Below are 24441 nucleotides of genomic sequence, written 5' to 3' on the forward strand. Positions count from 1 at the left end.
ACTCTTACAGGAAGACCATGCATTTTCTAATCCATGAGTCACTCAGGGAAGACATTTATGTTCAGATCCATGGTTCTTAACTCAGGGATGGATTTCTAGAGTGATCTTTGGACACCTTAAAACTTGTGAGAGGGTGGTTGTGTAAGATGAACACAGATGGCCATAAGTCCATAAAATATTATAGTAACTTAAAAACAGTCTTCTCTTTCTTAACATCTAGCATTCTCTCTGAGCCTTACATGTATATGAATATTCAATCATAATTGTTGTAAAAATTCAATTAGTAATTTTCAATGTCAATAACATGGACAAAATCTGTGATTTTGAACATGGATTTGAACATGTGATATGAACAAGTGATTTTCATAAGAATAACTGGATATAATATGCTGCCACTTAACCATAAATAGCAAACATTCATAAGTATAAATTCATGTCACCTAGTAGGTTTCAAATTCACTATGGACTTGACTGATTTTAACTTGGGTTTATGGGTTGCCAAGATCAGTTCCACCTAGTAAGAGACTTGACAGGTCCCCCTGTCCTATACATCCAGTTGTAAACTGCATATGCAGCAAGAAGACATTTCATGGTACCCTGGGGACACTGTATTCTAGATACTGTTCCAGAACCTTCTTATCGTTCATAAGTACCAGGAAGCTTTTCCAATGTGGAGATTCTCTGGCATCCTCTCTAGACAGTCTAGGATGAAAGTCCTGGAATCTGTGTGTTTCATAAATCCCCCTAAGTAATAGAACCACACTATTCAAGCGGACAGTGTCTTGAATTGGGAGAGAATGTCAAGTTCTGTCTGACTCTGCTCTACCTCAATTTTGCCAATGGGAAAGGCTCACAGATCACACGAGACTTGTAACTCAGGGTCTGCGGCCAGTTGGCTCCGTCTGCTTACTTATCTCAGGAGGAGAAAGTCCACAGGTTGGGAGTGAGTGGGATGGGGATACAGACAGATTTGAGGAATAGAAGGCCCTTAGGGAAAAATGATGGAGAGGAAATTGGCTGCAAGGCAGCTTAGGGTCATAAAAAGGGTAACCAACTGGCTTGGTTTGCATAGGATTGTCCTATTTTTAGCACTAAATATCCCACATGCTAAGAAATCTTCACTCCCAGGTATTCCAAGACAGTTGGTCACCCTACTTGTAGGTTGCAAACCACAACCCGTGAGACAGAAGCTGTTATAGACCGAATCTTTGTGTTTCCCCAACAACTTATTAAAATATATGTTGAAGTTTGGAGGTGGGACCTTGGGCAGGTGATTAGGCCATGAGATTAGTGCCCTTATAAGAGTCCAGAAAGCTAGCTTGCCTTCTTTCCTCCATGTGAGACTCTAAGAAGTCAGCCCTCTGAAAGCTGGAAGAGAACCCTTAGAAGTTGACCAGGCTGGCACCTGATCTTGAACTTCCAGCCTCCAGAACTGTGAGAGATAAGTTTCTGTTAATAAGCCACTCAGTCTATGGTAATTTGTTATAGCAGCCAGGACTAAGGCAGAAACCCACACAATAGGCTCAAAATACCTTTAACTCTATCAATATCTTCTTACAGCTGAAGCAGATATTTCCAGCATGGAATTAGTAAGCACCTATTCTGATGTGGTTGAATGGAAAATGGAATGAGGTTTGTCTTTTCCACTGCTTGTGATTTTAGAGTGTGGAGAAGGACTGTTCATGTTGCACATGACTCAGCATAGTAACCTTTGTTCTGTCTGACCAAGGATGATTGATGGTTTGGAGTTTTAGCAAAAACTGTCACCAGAGATAACTGCACACCTGTTACTAAAAATAATAATTCCATAGCAGTACTTTATCATATTTTTCTAAAATCTTGATCTTCAAATTGAACTTTCAATTTGGGTAAGACGCTAATGTAGTATGTCTATTTGGAGTCTATAATTATTCTCATGCAGAATTCTGCATAATCTATAGGTCTCTTCCAAAGTTGAAGTTGACGTAGGTCAGAGTCAACCAGAACCTGACTTTTTTGCTCATATTTCCAGACACTGTCTACTTGACCAGAGTTTTCAATTAATTGGAAATGCGTATTAAACTTACAGCGGTCTGAGATCCCTACCTTAAAATAAAAAATTAAAATATAAAGATGACACCTAAGAATCCCCACATTTGAAAAACTCCCTTGGTGATTCTGAAGTGCAAGGAGGTTCGGTAATACTTTATAGAATACGGTGCCATTCCAGGGGTGACATGAAATATGTTCCTGCTGCAGGTGCAATTTAGAAATAGATTTCTAGAATAGGAAAGCATTTCAGGTATCCTACTAGGAACATCTGGTTATTCATAAAACTTGATATTTCAGTCTATGTGGTGGCAACCCCAGATAGTCTTTGAAAGTCAGTAAGATCTTCATTCAACCTCAGGAGTACACAGAATTTCCAAATATCTTTTATAAACTTAATTTATTATGGTGTGTGTGTGTGTGTGTGTGTGTGTGTGTGTGTATGAGACACACTGAGGCTTCTAAAGCCTTCTAGAGCCTTTATATATATTCAGGATGTACCACCTAATGCTTTAACTTAAAAAATGGCTACTATTATGGAAAGTAGCACTTCATTTATTTGTTGTAAGTTGGTTCCCTTAAAATAGAGGTTTTTCAGTTGGGGTCTATTTTTTGCCCCCCTTGAGGACATTTGGCAGTATCTGGAGACATAACTGGTTACCATGATGGGGTGGACTTTCCTGGCCTCTGGTGAGTAGAGGCCAGGAAAATTCTGAAATACACATCCTGAAATGCACAGGACCACCCCCTCCCCCATCAAAGAATTATCTGGTCCAATAGTGCTGAATGGTCAATAGTGCTGAGGCTCAGAAACCTTTGCTTTAAAAGCTCTTAAGTGAATAACATCAACATTAGGTAACAATGACCTCTTTACTTGTATCAGGCATTAGTGGATGGACTGGGCATTAGTGGATGGATTTTCTTATTCTTCACAAGAACTCTATGATATAGTTTTCATTATCACCCCCAGATTAAAGATGAGGAAATCAACCTGGAGATGTAACTGGTGATATGGTTTGGCTGTGTCCCCACCCAAATTTGAATTCCCACGTGTTGTGGGAGGGACCCGGTGGGAGGTAATCGAATCATGGGGGCAGATCTTTCCCATGCTGTTCTCATGACAGTGAATGTCGTGTGAGGTCTGATGGTTTTCAAAAGGGGAGTTTCCCTGCACAAGCTCTATTCTCTTGTCCGCCACCACGTGAGACAAGGCTTTCACCTTCTGCCGTTAATGGTAGACTTCCCCACCCACGTGGAGCTGGGAGTCCAATAAACCTCTTTCTTTTACAAATTGCCCAGTCTTGGGTATGTCTTTATCAGCAGCATGAAAGCAAACTAATACACTGGCTGAAGGGCCCAAAGCTGCTGAGTACAGGGTGGTTGGGTGGAAAATGGGGAAGTGGCAGTGGGGCTTTCCCCACTCTGACTCCATAGCCTAAACTCTTCATCACTGTGCTATTTACCATCCAGCTTAAATGGTAAGTCCCCAAAGTTCTAATATTCTAGAATTTGAAATGAATTATATAGCTGGTCTAAATACCCTCTATATAATTAATGTATTTTGAAAGTCATTTTAAAAATCCATCCCTGACTTTATCTTGGCAGACTGAAGAGACCTAGATTTTTAGTTGATTTATTTGCTACAGCCCCTCTGTTTCTGTAATTTTGCCTCCTCTGATTGAATCCATCTCTAGGTCCCTGTGCCTCTCTTGATGTATATTTACCTGAACTGCATAATGTATTTCACATGGAGTCAAAAACTATATTTTATTTGTAAATATCAGCAGAGGTACTTTAGTTTTACAGAATGTCACCACTGGAAGAAACTGGGCAAACTATACAAGGGATCTCTACTATTTCTTATAGCAGCATGTGAATCTACAATGACCTCAATTTAAAAAAAAATGAATTAATACCTGAAAATGGGAACAGGGGCATTTTATAAAATAAATATGAAATAATTATGCCTGTGGGATTGTTTTTCAAACCCTTGCTAGAGATGCACAGTATTTTCTTGGCTTTTTTGTCATATCAGTATACTCCATCAGAGCTCCCCAAATCCCATACCTGATTAAACTAATAGCTTAGTGCTTGTTATTTGTTAGGAGTATCTGGCTTTGTTTTCTTTAATGGCATCACTTACTGGCCCACAGTGCAAGTCATCTGCCACTATTGAACCTCTGCTTCATGGTTTATGAGCTTGGTCTGTGGTTGCTGAGCATTTCTCTCTGAAAAATGTTAACATCATCTGCAAACTCAGATTTATCATTCTGTGCTTCCTTTTCCATGCCATTTCTGAAATGTAAAATAAGATTAATCCAGGACCCATTTGCAAGGATTGGTACTGACATGTCCATCATAAAGACAGAAATTAATCTTTTCCCTTAGTTGCATATTGTTAGCTTTGCATCCTTTGCAAAACATGGCCCAATCATCATTCAGTTTTGTTTTAAAACAATCTTTGGCATGAAAATCGTGCATAGACTTCTTGAAAACCCAGATATATTTTTCAAATCAACGGTTGTTTAAAAATTTCTTCTTCCATGCCATTTCTGAAATGTAAAACAAGATTAATCCAGCATGCACTTGCAAGGATTAGAACTGAATTAATTTCTTGAAACATTAATTCAACTCTGCCCTTTGCAAAAGGCTCTGCCTTGCTCAGAAAGAGAGTTCCTTGCAGAACTTCATATGCTACTTGGGTGATTTGGGACAGGTTATTTACTCTCTCATCCTCCTCAGTTCCTTTTGTTTAAAATGGGAAAAAGCATACTATCTAATTCCTAGGATTGTTGTAAGAATGGCATGCTATAATACATATGAAGGTCTTAGCTCATCTCCTGTGGTAAATGCTCCATAAATGTCAGCTGTCATTATGTTAAAAGCTGGGCATTCTTTCTGTACTCAGAACTCATGTCTCCTTTCCTCCAGTTGATAATGCTTACATTTGTCCTTGAATAGGTATTCTATCATAATTTCTAACTACTTTCAGGGAGTGGAAATGACATTTCGTATTGTCCATTCCCTAGGTGCCCTCTAGAATCTTGCATATGATTGACATTATACTTATTCTCCTAAGCAAAAGGTATTTATAACAGCAATAATCTATAGAGCTGATGGCTGAATAAATACTACCTATTAAATATGGAATTACATTTGTAACAGTAAAATCTGTTCTGTCCTAAACCTGTGACATAACTTGGCCAGAAAAGTTATCTACTACTAATAATTTTTCTGTGATGCTTTTATAATCATCTTCATAATCTATGAAGAAAGGAACTTCACATTAACCCCTTGTTTTCTAAGGAAATATTTCAAAATGTATAGATGACTGTAATTCTCTGAGGCTACTTCTCCAACTGCTTTATAGGAAGGAAATATCAGTCCTACAGCCCAAATTGCCAGGTAGTTATTTAATTTTTTTAATTCACTTTTTACATTAGACCAAGTACTGTGTTATTATACCTGATTATATTTGTCTTCAACTGTTTACAAATGAGAATTCTGAATTTGAAGAGACTCGCCTGGTCAAGGATGTAACAACTGCCAACAAGTGGTATCACAGATCAAGCCCAAGCCTCTGATGCCAGAGCCTGGGCTTTTAACTGGTAGCCTATAGTCATTACAAAAAATATTAATAAACTTTATTTTTCAGAACCGTTTTAGGTTTACAAAAAATTTGAACACACAGAGAGTTCTCAATTACCACTTTTTCCCTGCACACAGGTTTCCTATATATTTTAGTCACTTTAAAAATCCTTTCTTTGGGTTATTTTAGTATCAGCTTTCCATGCATAGAAAGACTGCCTGGAAGTGAGCAGATGGCATGCCCAGAAGCTTGGTGTCTGACACTGCTCTGGATGCCTCCCAGGCCCAGGGCTAGGTAGACAACCTGTCCTGTCTCTTTGAGTTCCTTGAGAATCATACATTCCTGTGCCTCTATCTGGAGCTGCTGGTCCAACTTCCTTGAGTGAATTGGCTAATTCAGCCTAACTCATGACACTTGAGATGAATCATTCTTGACTACACTTTCTAATTGACTTGGGATGAGCCTAGTAAAGTTATCGCCCACATTGAAGGTTGGAATTTCCTTCAGTGGTCTTTCTGTTAGCTTTGTATATTCAATGTTCCCCAAATATTCTCCCTACAGTGCTTCTGCTCATAAATGAAAACTCCCGTTTGAAAATAGCTTTTCTCATCTTAATAGCAGATTTTTATCAGCTGTACCACTAAGGTGATCAAATATTCAAGAATCGACTAGAAGACCTGGAGAGTCAAGTAGGCTGAAAAATGATAAGCATCCAGCACCCAGCTTTCTCTGTATCCCTAGAGGGCACTTCTGAATCTTCCACACTATGATGGATGATTTCTCTTTCCCTAGCTCCACAGCTCAGGCAGAACCCTGGACCTGGGCAGGACATTGTTCAGCCTCATTGTTATCTGAGCAGTTGGCTCCATTTTGGTGACATAGGAAGAGTAAAAGATGTTCTCAGAGATCAGAAGCTGTCCATTGGCCATTTCCCTTGGTTATTTCTCAAATTCAATGAGATTGAGAGAGATCAAATAATGCATCCCAGGTCACACCAGTGACAAAACTGGGACGAGCATCTGGGTCTTCCTGAGCCTATGGCTCATGTTTTTATTCATTATGGCAAATTGCCTCTTGGGTCTGCAGGGTGACTATCATGAAGCCCAGCCCTGTTTTCAGGGTGACATATTTCCCACGCCTCCAGCTCCCTAACACATCTAGTGGCCATCTGTAGAAACTGAGTGCTGACCTCCTCACTGCTCAGTCAGTCTCCTAAACCCAGAGTCCCTTTTCATCTGCCGTCATCCCCACCTGACATGATGATACTGCTTCTCCTCTCTCAGTCATCTCTAACCAAGAAAGCTCATCTATTTTCCTGGCCTTGGTTATTGGGATGGCTTCAGGTTTACCCATGTTCTCTCCCCTCTAACCATATAGTTAACCTGTTAGTGCCTCAGGAACTCAAATGTGACATACCTAAAACTGAACCCATCATGTATCCATCAGATATTTTCTCGGTTGTTTTTCATCTTTGTTTTTGTGGTCCTCTTTGTGTGTGTGTGATGCTATTATCCTCCCTGCTATCTGTCCTGAGAGAGGCTGGTTGAGAATGCTAAGGCCTGAACCTCATTAGAACCACGGACACACTTTTGGCTTATTTAGCGTTTGAAACCAACAAAGGCTGATGTTTGGCATTTTGGAATGTCCCTGAATGCTATTTATGAGCCCACCATGATGGGCAATCCCAAGAGTGCAACTTTACAGATCTGCACATCTCAGCACCCCATCTCAAGTTTTTGCAGATAGAGATTTACTTAGGTTTGGAATAGCTTTAAAAATTCACATTAGAAAGATATATTTTTAAATCTGACTAACTCTTTTAACCACTGTAATGTAGCATTTGCTTCTGCTTGGGGTTGCAGCCTGAGCAGAAGTGGTCTTTTGGCCTTCACACACTGATGGTAACTACTTTTCTTCTCTATGTTCCCTTCTGCTCAGTGACTGGGCTGCCAGAAACACTCTGGCTTCCGGTGTCAGAGATTTGGAGTCTTCTATTTCAAGCATTGGTCAAACTCTCCCTGAGTGGAGATAGCCTAGTTATGCAACCTTTCCTAGTGAATTTAAAATGGAGAGCACTTTACTACCAGCCTCATGTAGTTGTTATGAAGATTAAATACATGCAAAAAATCTCAGAATAAGATTGAGGCAACAGTGACTCACTTCATAAATATTAGATATGATGATTATTATATCTAATAACAATGTTTTTATAAATATTACGTTTTTATAAATAGGGACTCAGAGTATTATGTTTTTATAAACAGGGACTCAGAGTAGTGACAACATGTTAAGGGGTATATTGGTTCTTATTTTCCACAATAACCCTGCAGGGATTCCAAATGAGGTTGGTGTTCAGTAAGAGAAGACAATATTCAACTCTCTTATTTTAGTAATAATATTTGTTAAAAATAATGGTTCTCATAGATACTGTGTTCAGTAGCTTCTATACTTTATCCTAAGATTTCACCAAATGCAAATTTCACCTAAGATTTGTACCCTATGCAAAGGATGCATGGGTGAATATTTTTACTTTTAGGAGGAATTTATTTTAATGTGTATTAGTTCTTAAAAATGTAACTAGTACATCAAATTAATGAATTCTTGGCCATTGCTTAGGATGAAGCTTAAATTTAAAAAATACTGTAGGTTGGAACATTTTTTAAAAAACTATATAAATAAAAAATAAGTTTATCTAGATCTGGCAAAACTTTTGTAGGAGAATAATTTTATGTTCACTTAGTCATGTGAGGCAGGCACCATTATTCTCCCCATTTAACAGATGAAGAAATTGAGGTTTAAAAAGGTCCGACATCTCTAAACTCTCTTTAACCAGTGGTAGGCCTGGGATTCAAACTAACAGTCTTTGCTCACTATTATCTGCCACCAGGGTGCTTTCTCACTTCCCTTCTCATGAAAGTTTTCTTTTCCCCCCAAATTTTAATATTAACTTGTGTTTTCCTGTTTTTATAAAATTAATCTGTATTTGTTACAAAAATTTTTAGAAAATACAAAGAAGAAGAATTTGTTTAATTAGGTAAAAACACTTAATGTGGGATCTGCCCTTTTAACAAAATTTTAAGCATAAGTAACAGCATTGTTACTACAGTAGTCTTCCCATATCCTCGGTCTCACTTTCTGCATTTCAGGTGCCCACAGTACAGTACAATAAGTATTTTCAGAGAGATCACATTTATACAACTCTTATTATAGTATCTTGCTATAATTGTCCTATTTTATTATTTGTTGTTAATCTCTTACTGTGTCTAATTTATGAATTAAACTTTATCAAAGCTCTCTCTATATAGGAAAAAACATAGTATATACAGGGTTTGATGCACTCTGTGGTTTCAGGCATCCACTGGGAGTCTTGGAACTTATCCCCTGCCGATAAGTGGTAACTACTGTATTGGCACAATGTTGTACAGAATGTCTCCTTTTATTTTTCTTATCACAGTCCTGTCAGGAAGACACAGGCCAAACAATGAAACTGAGAGAGGTGGGCAAACTGGCCAGAGTCCCACAGAAAGTATAGGTGCACCAAACTCCTGACTCCCAGACCCTTTCCTCTAAAACATACTGCATTGCAGGATGAGCCCTGGCAAGATGCCCCTCCTTGGGGATAAAAAGTAATGTGCCCCTAGGGAACAAAGGTTCCACCTTAGTTTAATGTTGCCATCAGCTTCTCCCTACTGGGAAGTAGGCTCTGGAAGCAGTGGCCTGGACTCTTCCCAGAACAGCAGCAGCATTGGCTCTGAATCTACACTGGCCTCTTCTGAGCAAAGAGCTCAATAATTCTGTCTACACAAATACACACACATATGCATGAGTCAGCTGATTTAATTAAACCCCTTCTCAACTCAAATGGAGAGTTTGGACAAAGAACTGAGAGGCTACCAAATTACCAGTTTTTGACTGTATTGTTTTTCAATTGGTTGCTTTGGGATCTTTCTGGCTCACAGTTTCCTTCAATAGTGAATTGGAGGCAAGGAGGTTAGGATGTTAATTGGGCCACATGGTAAATTACGCAAATGCCCAAGGGAAAACAGATGCCATATAAATGGAGGTTTGCAATTACTGTTGCAATGCAGTTTTTTAAAAAGCCATTTGTAGTGATCTGTGATTCTACAAAGTTATATTTTAGGACTCTATGGGTTCCAGAAACAGATCTTTCCCTGGCACTGCTTCACAGTCATGTGACTAGGATCCCAAGTATTTCCATTTTGGCATTATAAAACAGCAACCAAGAAGAGACCTTGTTAATTTTGACCCTGGGGCCACAACTGAGCTGAAGGGTTCAAGATCTCAGAACTTTTTCCATTTCAGTAAAAATATGGTGGTCCCAGGTGCCTGCTAAGGATTATTTTCTTCCCCATTATTATTTCCGAAGATATTTCCAAGAAACTGGTAACATGAATAAAACACATTTCTTCTTAGAGCCTAGTGGTTTAAGAAAAGGATTTGATGAGGAACCCATACACCTGCTGGTGTATTTCAAAGGTGATATTATATGCTGTGAGTTATTGATTAATAACTCTTATTCCGGTTACTCCTGAGGGCTGTTTCCAAACTGCAGAGTTTTCTGGGTAAATTATTCATGGCAAGGGTGTTGCCTGTAGTGATGTGTGTCAGTCACACCACTACACCTTGCCTTGGGCTGGAGGCACTACCATTCGCCTCCCTCCAACTCTTTTGTCATCACATCCATTTCTGACTAGCCTCAGCCACTGACAGTGCTGTCAGTGGGCCTCAAAGGCAAGATAGGAGGCGTTATCCACCCTCCAGTCTACAATCCACCAGGAGAGAAGCCAACTGAAAACACAGGAGGACCTAATCAGACCTTTGATGTTACACAAAGCAGATTGCATTTCAAGCTCTAGAGAATAAGGAGTCACTCTAAATCTGATTAAGATTCATCTGGTACCAAGTTGTGATAAGTGTTTATTTTGGACAAGCAGATCATCAGTGTTCTCTGATTCTGCTTATTCATCCAGAAAATCTTTTGTTTTCCACTTTTGTTAGAGAAGAAGTAGTAAGAGAAAGCCTTGGCTGGTCCTGACTTGTCTGTTGAGCAAACTTGAGAAGGAGACTAGGCTGCTTCTTGAATAACTGTACAGAGTCCAGGGTGCAGAGCTCCTTCTTCTGGCTCCCTGACTTGGTTTCCTAATGATCTGATGCCCTGCTGCTGCACCTCAGTCCCCTGCCCTTACTTCCATAGCAGAGGGGTACCTACCTTCTGGACTGATCACAAGGTGGGGAACTAACTTAAAAGGGGATTGGTTCTAGTGAGAATTCAGAGACAGAGATGGCTAGCTGGGGAGAGGATTTGGAGCAGGTTTTGTGTATGTTTTTTGTTTTTCCTGCAATAAAATGGTACATAAAGTTTTGGAGAAAAAAATAGAATTATTCCTGATTCTACCATGCTTTGTAGTTGCTACGTAACATCTTTGATCTTTCAGTGCATCTATTTGTACATATAAACGTGTGTGTTTATATAAAATGGGATGTTTTGTTTTGAAACTTGTGGCTCCCATTTAGCATATTCTGAACATCATTCCTTGCTGATAAGCAGAGTTCTCCATCATTTTTGATGACTGCTGAATAATTTTCTTTCTGGGGACTCCTCTCCCCTCTCTTCCTCTTGTTTTTCTTTTCTCTTTCTTCCTCCTACTCCATTCTCTCCCTTCCTTCACTGGTTGTTATCCCTTTTCTTCCTGATAATCTATAATCTTTTACTCCAGCTCCATTTTATTGTTTTCATTTTATTGCTCTAACACTTTGTAATATACCCTCTGACTTATGCAAATAATGTGAAATAAAAAGAGGATTGTTTTGTAGTTTGGGATTGTGTTGATTGTATAAGTCATACCAAACTTATTTGTTTTATTTGTTTTGTTAACAGCTTTGTAATATTTTCTGTCCAGGTTCTGTGAGAATAAACATGACAATATTTTGAAAGCTTTTCATATCCCCAGAAGGAAGAAATGACAAAGAGGGAAGCCATTATAATGAATGCATATGATCTTTATTTAGAAACATGACAGTCTCAAGCCCTCTGTCACTTCTAAGTCTTGATGATTTGTCTCATTTGCCCAGACCCCTCACCAGTCCATAAAGATGGGCAGAATGAGGCCGACAGTGCACCAGAAGACCTCCAGTCTGTGGGGACCAGCAGGCTGCTCTATCACATCACCGACGGTGACAACCCACTGCTGTCACCACGATGCTCCATCTTCAGCCAAAGCCAGAGATTCAACTTAGACCCTGAGTCAGCCCCATCTCCACCCAGCACTCAGCAGTTTATGATGTAAGAAAACTGTTTTGTTATTGTCTTCATTTCATACAGTTTTTCAAATATCACATTTATAAACTACAATGAAGTATGACTGAAACAGCACAAATGTGCCTGCCTAACACAACTGCACGACTGAAACAATAAATGACAAAAATCAGTGTACTTGCTAGTTGGGGATGCCATTGCAGGCCTTATACCTCAGGAAGAAATGGTCATGAGAGACAGGATAGCCCAGGGGCTCACATGTTTGAACATTTTTGGTGAAATGACCAGAATCTTAAATAACTATATGTACATGTACATATCAGACATACCATTCTTGATGAACTCAATATTCTTTCCATGTCCAGTGGTAGCATCAATGGATGAGTTGTGGGAACACTTGGGAGATGTCCATCTACATTTCTTCTTAGATTCTAGAAAAGTGGTAGCTTACAATAGCTACCCTCGTCCAAATAATGTGTGTGTGTGTGTGTGCGTGTGTGTGTGTGTGTAATCAGATGCCTGCCCCCTACACATTCCACTTGGAATTTGCATTTGAGATTGAGGAACTGTGTGTTATTTAAGTTCCACAAATAATTTTGATATACAGTTAAGATTAAGAATCCTCTGGCTAAAATTATGCCTGGAGAATCCCTGGTTTCTCCCTCAGAACTCATGCCATTTTTTCTTGAATTTATCTAACCCTGGGTCCATGAACTATCTATTGATGGACCTGAAAGAGTTAGTGAATTATTGCTATTGCATGTAAAGTGTGTGTTATGTAAGGGGGTGTATGCAGTTTCTGGGAGAAGGGGCATATCCTTTCATCATATTAAAAAAAAAGTCCTGTTATGTCAAGAAAAGTTAACCACTCATCTAAATCTTCCTTGAAAATGTTGGCAGGTGTGGCTTGTGCAACTTATTGAGGACAGGACCTCAACAGTGCTGTCTCTTTCGATTCTTAAATTGGCCTCCTCTAAGCTTTACAAAATGCATTTCCTGGACTAATATTTTGGCATTTTACACTAAAGTCCCAGACAACGTCCACCCATAACAGAGTTTTGTGATAGGGAGTCTCCATTAATGAGCAGATGTTACCATGGTGGCCTCATCAAATAATGAACTTCTCTCTGGATTTCTCTGACAATCCAGGAATTTTGGTTTGTAGATCAACAGAACTGTTTACTGGAAGCCCACTGTTTTTGATACTCCTTCCTCCCTGTAATCACTGCAGGCCGCGGAGTTCTTCACGCTGCAGCTGTGGAGATGGCAAGGAGCCACAGACCATCACCCAGCTCACCAAGCACATCCAGAGCCTCAAGCGGAAAATTCGGAAATTTGAAGAAAAATTTGAACAAGAAAAGAAATACCGGGTAAGGACTCTGGGGTTTGACATAGGAGTGGATTGGTCAGAGGTGGGTGGATTCTCGTCAGCCTCTGTCCTTCCTTTCTGGGTACCCTTCTTTGCCAGGGGACAGTTGTGTTCCCATGGGCCAACCTGGACCTATCATAGAGTCTTCATCTTCTATCTGTCTTGTTCTCACCTGCTGTCACTTGATCTCTGCTAGGATATTTTCTAGTCATGGATTACAACTATTTTTCCAATCTTATTTGATTATTGATCTTGCCTTTTTTTTTCTGAGGAACAAAATTTGGAAAGCTTTTGAATTATGTTTTTTTTTTTTTTTTTTTTTTCCTTTTTCTCAATTGCATTTTGATAAGAACTTATTAAAGACTCAAGGGAGGAATCTCCAATTGTGGAACAAAATGAGGTAGAGATGGTTTCTTTGACATTAAAGTATTTCCTGGTTGGTGAATGAGGACCTCTCAAGTGACATCTGTTCAGGCCACTCATAAGAACCAACCCTAAGCCATCCTTTCCCCATCAGAGAGACACTAGTTTTCATGCTAGTACTGCAGTGCAGCAAACATGAGCCTCCTTTCTTCTTATGTAAGAAACAATAGGGTCATAGGTAAGTGTCTTGATGGTCAGTGTTGCTTTTATTTTCTCCAGTGGCGACCATGGCATAGAGAAAAAGCATATCCATGGAGAATTGGACAAAGATATTGGGTCTTTGGCAGAGAGCCCAGAACAGCTTGTTATTAGAATAAAAGAGAACAGGGAATAATCTCTCATACATCTTGAAATATTTAAATGTTCACTAAACACTTGGTACAGAGGCCGTTGGAAAGTTCTTGTGAGTATAGAGTAAGTTCTGGGGAGGGAGGTGAGAGTGGGTAATATTTCACTCTTCCATTCTTCCTGTCTTGTTTCCCACAGTGGCCTCAAATTCACTGAAGGAGGAGTTTTAATGAGCAGATTTTAGCTTTGCAGAAATGAGGGGAAAATCAGATTGGCTTTCAAGGCAACCTTAGTCAGGATGTTGAAGATTATCTTCCCCAGAGTCAGGCAGTCACAGCTATTTATTGTCTTTTATAGAGCAGAAGGGAGCTCAACACATTATTAGTCCAGGATTTTATTTTACAGACAATGAAACCGACACATGATGGAAATGACTTGCCTAAGATAGTTGCGTTCTATCAAGTCACAACTTGGGTCAGTGGATTACAGATGAGTAGGTTTTGCAATAGAATATAAGTAAAATTTTTAAGTGTCTGCATTTTAAAAGCTCCAGATATCCTGAGAGAAGCTGATTTCACCTGTTTGCTGCTGGGGTATTATTGGATCTATGATATCTTCATATTGGAAAATACAGAGTAACAACCAGAGGCTCCATTCCCAGCACCCGTTAACACATCTTATCTGGCAGTTCTTGATTCAGACTATTTTGGATTTGAATCCAGCACAGCTACTTAAAGACTCAGTGATTTTGGACTTGTTATCTTTCTGAGTCTCAGTTTGGCCATTTGTAAAATGGAGTATTAGGTAGTGACTTCTTAAGTTTGTAAGTAGTAAATAAGGAAGTACATACATAATGCTTATTACAGTGTTTGGTACAAAGGGAGTAAATGGTCCTAGATAACACTAACTTTTTAATCTATGAGTTACATATTTAAATAGGCTACTCCATGGTAGTCTCTCCTTGTCAGAAAATAAAGGAAAACTGTACATGTTAATTTTCCACTGGAGTTTTCTACCCACAGTCACAGATCTTGGATGCTTATTTTGGAAGAGAATTCCACCTGGAAACATCTCCTGCCTTTATCTAGAGTTTTCTGAAGCTAGAGCACATATGCACATGCATGCACATGCACACGCACACATACACACACAACCATACACTTAAATACACTTATGGAAGGACAGATCAGGGAGCAGTAGGGGAAGGAGGCTCCTTGGTCACTGCTGCTTCAGTGTGTGTAAAAGTCTTTGTTATAATTAGAACCTCACATGTCTCAGGAAACCCCTGTCCTTCCTGTCAGGGCCAGGCTGTGCTTAGAGGTTTGACATGTCAATGGGCTTTAACTGTTGCTGTATGTAAGGCTCCCCTTCCTGGCAGTCTGACTGTGGAATTCATAGCACCCACTGCTAATTTTTGAATCTGGGCTCCTGCTGGGCCTCTGTGCTTTTCTAATACCCATGTATCACGTATATCTTTCCATCTCTGTTTACTGTAACCATTTTGCACACCTACCCCAAATTCTCTACATCTCTACATCTGATTTTGCATTTGATTATTGGACTCTTGGGATAAGAAAAGGCTGCGTCAGCCAGATGTCTACTTTCAGTGGAATCAGGGAATGTTAGAATTGGAAAGAATCAGTGAGTCTTTTGTCTTATCTGACAACTGAAGAAACTGAGGCCCAGAAAGGGGAAGTGAGTTTCCCAGAATCACACAGCAAAGAATAGTTCTAGCCAGAACAGCAACTGAGGTCTTTTTATAACCCTCCCAGTAATCTTTCTAATGTGTCTTTTTGAACCATCTTTGGCAGATCATAAATCTCATACAATGGTACTTAGGAGGTCAATTTTAATTGCATTGAACAAAACCTAAACCTATGTAATTTCTGGGTGTGTGGCCTTTTGAATCAGAATATTTCACTTAAGAAGTTAAGTCTTGAAGATCTACAACTTGTATATGGGAACTTCATGTGATTTGAGAGCTGCTATCCATGTGAGTTTGATTTAACCCTTTTAACAGCTTCTTCAAGGGTAGGGAAGTAAATTCATTTCAGAAACTGATTTCAGGCTTTAAATTATTTTGTCAGAAATTTAGCCTTAAATTTCTCCTAAGTTCTATGCATCATAGTGAAAACTTATTTCTTTTGCAGTCACTGGCTTCAGGCCTTAGGATTTTTTGTGTGTGTGTTTGTTTTTACCATATTTCAAAAGATGGAAATAACTGTGTGGAACAGTCCAGTGAAGCATTGTTCAACAAGATGTGTTCTCAGATCAGAGTGGAGAATTTTCTAAGGATTTTGAGAAACCAAATGTAAAACACTGGCTTTCCATGTAACCAGACTGCTATCCAAACTAAAGTACTAAACTATACAGTGCATCATTCTAGCAAACCATAGACAGGACTAGGCTAAGCTGTTTTAGAGAGGTGGGGATTGAGGTCCACGTGTCACTGTCCATGGTCCTGAAACCAGCTTTTTTTTTTTTTTTTTTTTTTTTTTTTTCTTTCTCCCACCCTTCCCCAACCCCCTGCCATCCCTCAGGGAAACCAGTTTCCTATTCAAGTTCTTCCTGGAAAGAATCATTGTCAATCTTCTTTTCTATTTTAATCTTAAAATGTATGGTTTTTAAATCACTCTAGAACTGACAGAATCATGCCTTGTGTTTTAAAATGAGCATACCTAGACTCATGTACATGTGATGATCCTGTCACACAGTAGTTTTTTCCTTTGAGTTTGAAAAATCTCCCGTCTTCCTATGCCTTCCTCTCACCAACAACCTGTCATTGTTACATGGATTTAGTGGATCTTTAAAGAAAAAATGACAGCCCCTAGATTTGGTCATTAACAATGCACATATTTCAGGCTATTATGTTTATGATCATGTCATCTTAAGCTTATTTTACAGTTCCTTGTAAATCCTTAATTTAAAGTAACCATTAATTTTCTTGAGCCTGCATGTAAGTTACTATGGTAGCCTTGACTTGTTTAAGAACAGTTTTTACTGATCTGTGGGGGTAGAGGGACAGTATGTTTGGCTACCACTAGTGAAGGTGTTAGAAATCTGCATATCCCCCTAACAGACTGACTTCTCAGGAATACTGTCAGGTTTTAGAGATTCTGGGGTCTCCTTTCTTTAGCTTAGAGGATATAACTGGTAAGAGCTAAATCTTCCAGTTTTTCAGTATTCTCCCACGGGTTGTGGTCATAGCATGTGTGTGAGCCACAAGCAAGGTAGCAAGTACTGGTTTGTATCAGTGCAGTCATCTGCAGTGCTACAGAAAATGGTCTGGCAATGCGGTATATATGGGCTGTGGGTGACCTGCAAGGTGATTGACAGCTTGACTGCAGGGGCACTGGCATGGCCAGGACTATGTGAAAAATATTAAGTGACCAGGCACATTTAGAAATAATGCCCATAGCAAGGATTAAAGGGTAGAGGAGGTCAAGAATATTTACTGTTTTCTAGAGGTAACTTCATCAGAAGCAACTCCATCAGAAATTTCACACCTGAATTTCTCTCCCAGCTTTATATATTCCTAAACTATCTTTGTATGGCTCAGGTGTTTACACATTTTGTTTTTCCTTTTCTCTTTTTCTCCCCCACCCTCTCCCTCCGTCCCTCCCTCCCACCCCCATTTTTTCCTTCCCTTGGTAGCCTTCACATGGTGACAAGACTTCTAATCCTGAAGTCCTGAAATGGATGAATGATTTGGCTAAAGGTCGTAAACAGCTCAAAGGTAAATGCCAGTCAAAGGTCTTTTTTTTTTTCATCATAAAGGAAGCAGTTAAACTAGTGATAATGTGCTCCAGAGAATTTTAGATTCATTTCCACCTGTGCCCTCTTGCACCTTGTTTCCTGCTTAGACTGTAGCTCCCTTTTGAAATAAAGCATCCTGTATCTCTGTCATTGTTTGGCCCCATGTAATAAACCTCCTTATAAAGAAACTGAGGACCTCCAGACTCCTAAGTGGAATGATTCACTTCAATGCCAGGAACCTTTTAACATGTGGAGCACTAACCTCCCTAGGCTATTGGATTGTTGGATGTTAGAAACAGAAGAGGTCTGAGAAATCATTTACTCCACACACTTCAGTGCATGGATGAGGACATTTATGCTCATAGAGAGGGGAGGGTTACAGAGCTGGAAGGTGGTGGGCCAGGTGTAGAATGTGGTTCTCCTGCCATATGGGCTAGTGTCCTTTTTCTGTTTTTCTCTGGAGATGGTGGTGAGAGTATTAACTCTAAAATCCATTTAAAATAGACTGTTGTTATTTAACAATAAAAAGTTATTTTCTTCCTCTCTCCACACTCTAACTTTAATACTTAGAGACATGGGAGTTTTTCCAAATTTCTGGAAGGAGAGTGACTAAAAAGAACTAGAAGGGAATATTAATTCAGTGGTATTAAACTGTAAAGATGTGGCAGGTTTATACAATATGTAATGTTTAAACATCAAGACAAAGTCTAACTAGGAAACAAACATCAAACAAAGAAAATGAGCTATGTAATTGAGAAATAAATATAAATGCCTCCTTCAAACAACCAGTACCCTTGCATACTCTAAAACGTAATTCCTTGATAAGTCTCAGGGGGCTTTTTTATTTTAAATTATCTAGGTTTATATAAAGCCATATTGTAATAATTCCTAGATCTTAAAAGCTACCATAAGACAAAATAGCAAAATCTGTGAAGTTGGGGCTGACATTCCCATCTACCCTTTCCCACCCCCTCCTGTATTTCCTTGGGTGTCTACATGTATAATGTCTTGCAGAATTACTTGCATTTCCACAGGGGCTCTTGATGAACCCACAACTTCAAAATATAAGTAAATAAATCTTTGGGTGTGGAATTTCAGGTGCTACAGTACATGGCAGGTGGGGCCAGGCGCCACTGGTTTTCCTGCAAACTCTTCCTCCTCTGAAATCTAAACCACTGCACTACTGCCATACATATCCTCCACCTCCATGAGATCCTAGCCTCTAGAGCCCTGTTTTCACACCTGATTGGGAGCCTATGCTAGTGGCTCTGCTTATAAGGGTTGCCATTGCCCCGTGGAAAGCCATCATTAATGTTCATTTCTACAGATTTGGCATCAGGGGAAGGAATTCCTGAACGGCTCTCTGTTCTTATTAGGGCTAGTGGGTTCTCTTTGCTTATGATAACTCATAGCATTTCTCTTAGAACTAAAGCTAAAGCTGTCAGAAGAACAAGGGAGTGCTCCTAAAGGTCCACCTAGAAACCTGTCCTGTGAGCAACCCACAGTCCCCAGAGAAAATGGGAAGCCAGAAGCTGCGGGCCTGGAGCCAAGCTCCTCTGGAGAAGAGACTCCAGATGCTGTTTTGACATGCCTGAAGGAGAAAAGAGAGCAACTTCCTCCCCAGGAGGATTCTAAGGTACATCACGATGTCTTATTATATAGAGGGCCCCTATAGTTCACACAGTGCTGGTGAGATCATCCAATTTATAAGAGCACTTTGTCATTACAGAAACATTTTTATTAGCCTGGCTCCAGAATTTCAGATGAGTTCCTGATAGGTTACTGGCCACAAGCAGTAGTGCCACATGATGCCAGGCTAAGCCACCATTCTGGAGGTTATAGTGTTGTGCATTGATAGGAAGTAAATGGCAAGGACACCAGAGTATATCATATCCCTTTCTCTCCAACTCTCCATACCCCAAAATTAGCAAATGAACCCAAGACTAAGAAATAAGCATATTGCCTGAAAGGAAAGGACTCCAGTTACAGCCCCTTTCTTCATGTCTTGTTAAAAATAATAAAGCAGGGATGATCTATAAATAGTAAGAAAAATTGTTTGGTGTTTATATAATAAGAATAGAGAGGTAGGGTTTCTTGGGAGTGTTAAGTTGAAATACAAGTCTTCAGCTTTGGATATCTTAGTTTTGAAGTCTCTGTGAGGCATCTAGATAGAGTTGTCAAGCATTTGAATATATGAGCCTGGAGTTCAAAGAAAAGATTTATTATATTTTACAACGAAGAAAAGACTGATTAGTATTTACCTGGTTAATCTCTCCTTGTCGTGCATATATATGCTTCCATTTCAATTATGCCAGGGAAGCTTGTGATTGACTTTCAGTTCTCGAATAAGAGATGTAACTACCCTATCACAGCTCTATCTTGTAGGCCATTTACTGTTTCTTGTACTACACCTTGAACTTCTTACATGGAAGTACTATTTATAGGTCATGACCCCTCCTTTTCTGTACATAGTAGGTATTGAATAAATGTTTGCTGAGTGAATGGAAAAATGAGCAGATGAATGAAGAGACTAGCATTTAATTTTCAAATGAAGTCTTCTTGAGGAGAATGCTACCTTTCCCTGTTCTATTGTGTATTACCTGGTATTAATCATAAAGTGACAACATATTCCAAATCTCAAAAGGCTCAAAATATGCCCCTGGATTAGTCATTTACATAAGGACTTGTGATCTACAAGTAGAAATGGACCTGTGACCACATCTTTCTTTATGAAATACCTTTAGTCTTAAAACAACAACAACAAATACATGTTGTGAGGAGTGAAGAGAAGGTTTTCATTCACTCAGTCATCCTATCCCTGAGCCCACCAAGATTCTACTTCTGCGATAGTTAGTGAGTAACTTCTGCATATATATACAGAAACTCTCAGGTACACCTGTGGTTTTCTATCCTTCAGTGCTTCTGAAGGTCTTTCCAGTATTTTAAAGTCACTTTGACCGTATCTATTAAAGCATCTTGGTCAATGTCTAAATCTATGTTCTACTCAATTAACAAGGGTAGTAAAAGGAGAGATGGGATTGATATAGTAGACTTAGAACAGGACTCAGCACTTGAATCAGCCACTTTCTAACCATGGGCACTTGGCAAGTGAACTGATTCTCTGAGATTCAACTTCCTCATCTGTAAAATACAGGTAATACCTACTTATATAATTATCGTGACAGTAAGTGAGAAACCTACTGACTAGTGGACAATAGTTCATTTGCAAAAAGATTTAAATGCCAACTATGTGTTGTGAAGTAGAATAGATGCTAGATATAAAACATAAAAAATATATAGAAGTCATGGGGGGGTCAATGCCCTCATGTAGTTCATGTTGTCCTGGGAGTGGGGATACAACAAGAAATAAACAACTCAATAAAAAGAAATCATTAAAAATGTTGATAAGTACTATGCAGGATATTTAACAGGTGACATGATAGAAAATAATGGGTGTAGTTTCTACTTTAGATAAAGCGATTAGGAAAGCCAAGAGGTAACATTTAAAGAAGAATCAGCAGGTCAAAGGGAGCAGCAGAAAACATTCTCAACAAATGGAATTGCAGGTATGAAGGCCATGATGAAAGGAAGACCTTGTTGTTCACTTTGAATTCTCGGGTTTGAGGGTTGGAGAACAGGATGGCATGAGATCAAGTCAGAAAGACAGATTAGAACCCATCACACAGAACCTTTAAAACTGTGGGAAGTATTGGGAAGTTGTTGAATGGTTGAGAGCGGAAAAGTGACATGACATGATTACATTTAATAGATCTGTCTGCTTGCTAAGTGGAGGATACATCACAGGGAAAAGAATGAAAAGGGGAGATGGAATGGGTGGCTTGGATTAGCATGGTGGTCTTGGAGAGGGAAAGAAGTGGATACAATCAAAGTATATTTTGAAGGTAGAATCAAAAGGATATGTTGAAGCATTAGATGGGAGGAAATGAAAGCAAAGAAGAATCTGGGATGATGCATGCTTAGTAAGTACAAAACACTGTGAAACCTCTAAGTCTACAAGTACTCATCCTCAGATAGAGGACAGGAAAGCAGATTGCCTGAGGAAGGTTAGTAGTGGAATTATGTGCCAGGAGCTGTTTTCTACTCACAGAAAAGCTTTTACTGATACAGAGAAAACTAGAAGAGCACACTGGGGTTGTAGATAAAAATATAACATAAACTATTAGTTTGGGATATTTTACATTTAATATCTTTCAGGAATAGGGTGACCAATCATCCCAGTTTGCCCAAGACTTTTTTGCTTTTAGCACTGAAAATCCCATGTCCTGGGAAATGCCTCAGTCCTGGACAAACTGGGATGGTTGGTCATCTTACTGAGACATGTAAGTCAAATAGACATATGCAAATGAGAGTGGGAAGATCAGAGAAAAATCTCCTCATGCATGGATGTCACCTAGTATAAATGCCAATCATTTCTATTATTTTTAATGATCTATTGATTTAATAAGTATCAGAAGCCCCCTCAAATATACCTATAATATAGCTCTTCAGTAGGCTAAAGTTAGGCCCTTTAAACAGAGAGCATCTCTAATAGAAAATGTAAATACATAAAGCTGAGTATTGGTACTGAGAAAGCTTAATATAGTAAACCATGTAGTAGCTAGCCAGTCACTATACTCAGTGTGAATCCAGAGCCTACAGCATAACCAAAGAGAAAACTTTGTATTCCCATAGCAGCTAGTGCTATTTCTAACTCCTCAATGAGCTCAGTAGCATTTCAGATCATCTCATTAGGTCCTGTTTCTTTAAACTCAAAGAGACATATGACTTTCATCTGAGGTCCTTGCCTTATTGCTGAAAATGCATTAAATATTAAAATTTCAAGATAAAGAATGACATCTTTTCTAGAGAGACTTTATTATGACTCTTTCCGTAATTTCTGCATTTGGTATTTAGTCACAGACCACACTAAGGCTGATAAATCCTATAGCATTGCCTTGTTGGTTCAGATACTGCCAGTGAGTAATTTTCTTCCTGTTTTATCTATGGATGATTTTTAGAGATAATCACTTCTGCGTTACAGGGCATGGCTGTACACTGGAAATGAATGAGTCATCCCCTGAGCTGAACTGTAGTGCTTATTTATGTCTTTTATGTCCTTTTCTTTTGGAAATACTGAACTGGTGCTGGCATATATATCAATATTGACCTTTCTAAGAACTGTAGGTGGTGTCAGGTGCACAGCTCAAATTACCAAGGGGATGAGTAATTGCAGTTACTTCTTCTGGCCTCTCATCAACTGTAGCATCTCTGAGGATGAAAGCAGATTTTTAGAAAGTATACATTTTATCTTGAAAAAAATCAATAAAAAATTAATAACTTATTAGCAGGTTGTTGTTGGTTGGAAAGACAGTAGACTTAAAGGGCATGAAAAGGAAGATCCCATCAAACTTTCTGCTTTCCTATTTATCCTTCTTTTTTTAAAAAAATAATTTATTGAATAGGTAATACTTTCTCACATAGTTCAAAAAGAAAATATATAACAGAAAATGGTAAAAAGACTACTTCCAAAACCAACTGCCATCTCCAGCTCTGAGGTCTCCCACCCCCAGCAGGTAACTATTGTTATTAATGTCTTGTGTCTTTTTTGGAGTTTCTATGTAAAACATATACAAGAAATTATCAACATATATTCTATTTTTTTTTTTTTTATAGAGACAGAGTGTCACTTTATCATTCAGGCTGGAGTACAGTGGCACAATCATAGCTCACTGCAGCCATAAACTCCTGAGCTCAAGTGATCTTCCCACCTCGGCCTCTCATGTAGCTGGGACTACAGGTGTGCAACACCATGCCTGGTTGATTATTTTAATTTTTTGTAGAGATGAGCTCTCACTTTTGCCCAGGCTGGTCTAAAATTCTTGGCCTTAAGGCATGCTCCCACCTCAGCTTCCCAAAGTGCTGGGATTACAGAAGTGAGCTACCATGCCTGGCCCCAATATATAGCTTAACTTGCCTCTGTTAGACAAAAGACAGCAGTCTATACAATTATGCATCCTTTTTACTTTGTATATTCTGGACAGCTTTTTATATCAAGACATAGCTTATCATTCTCTTTTATTTTTAAAAAATTATTATTCAATAGCACTGTGATATTCTTTTTTATTAATGGATAGCATTGACATTAACATCAAGTCAACTAGTTTGATAGCTCAAATAACATTTGGTATGCGTGTTATTAATCCAGAAACATTTACATATAAAACTTATTAAAAGTGATCATTATGCATATTAGGAAACTGAGGTTCAAATATTACATATTTGTAATGTTAAAAACAGTTTATAAGTTTTGAAGCTGGTTATCTGAACTCATGTCCTCTGGTTTCAAGACAAATATTAACCTTCAATTCCCGGCTTGGACATCTAAATTGACCAAAACATTCTCTTTAGCAATTGCTTTCTATGATAATATCCAGTACTGACTTCTATCTTGTTTGATTGTTTAATTTAAACAGTCAGACTTGCTTACATATAGTGCCTCCCTCAATAAGGCGATGGGGATACTTAGGAAAATCTTGGCAGGACTTGAGTCCCTAAAGCTAAGAAGCATGATTTCTATTGCTCACTGTCCAGAGAAGAGAATGTCAGTTTTACTTCTCTCCTTAAGAGAGATCTCATTTATGGGGATAATTGTAATGATTTTATTTATAAATTTCTGTGGCTTACTCTGCAGGAATACATGGCACCAGTCCC

The 24441-nt window shown here is 38.9% G+C and overlaps 1 protein-coding gene across 8 annotated transcripts in view; it reads left to right on the forward strand.

Moving 5' to 3' along the window:
- FAM13C (family with sequence similarity 13 member C) overlaps positions 1-24441 on the forward strand; it is a 141597-nt gene that overhangs the window by 106917 nt on the left and 10239 nt on the right. For 5 of the 8 annotated variants that reach the window (XM_033208698.1, XM_033208697.1, XM_033208696.1 and 2 more), the window contains 4 exons: positions 11711-11921; positions 13126-13264; positions 17629-17710; positions 19155-19366. In XM_033208698.1, the coding sequence (XP_033064589.1) occupies positions 11711-11921; positions 13126-13264; positions 17629-17710; positions 19155-19366 (644 nt within the window). The remainder of the gene's footprint in view (positions 1-11710; positions 11922-13125; positions 13265-17628; positions 17711-19154; positions 19367-24441) is intronic. The other 3 variants (XM_033208703.1, XM_033208701.1, XM_033208702.1) reach the window with 1 other exon arrangement.

The sequence above is a fragment of the Trachypithecus francoisi genome, unplaced genomic scaffold (assembly GCF_009764315.1).
Source record: "Trachypithecus francoisi isolate TF-2019V2 unplaced genomic scaffold, Tfra_2.0 Lachesis_group9, whole genome shotgun sequence".
NCBI classification, from domain to species: Eukaryota; Metazoa; Chordata; class Mammalia; order Primates; family Cercopithecidae; genus Trachypithecus; species Trachypithecus francoisi.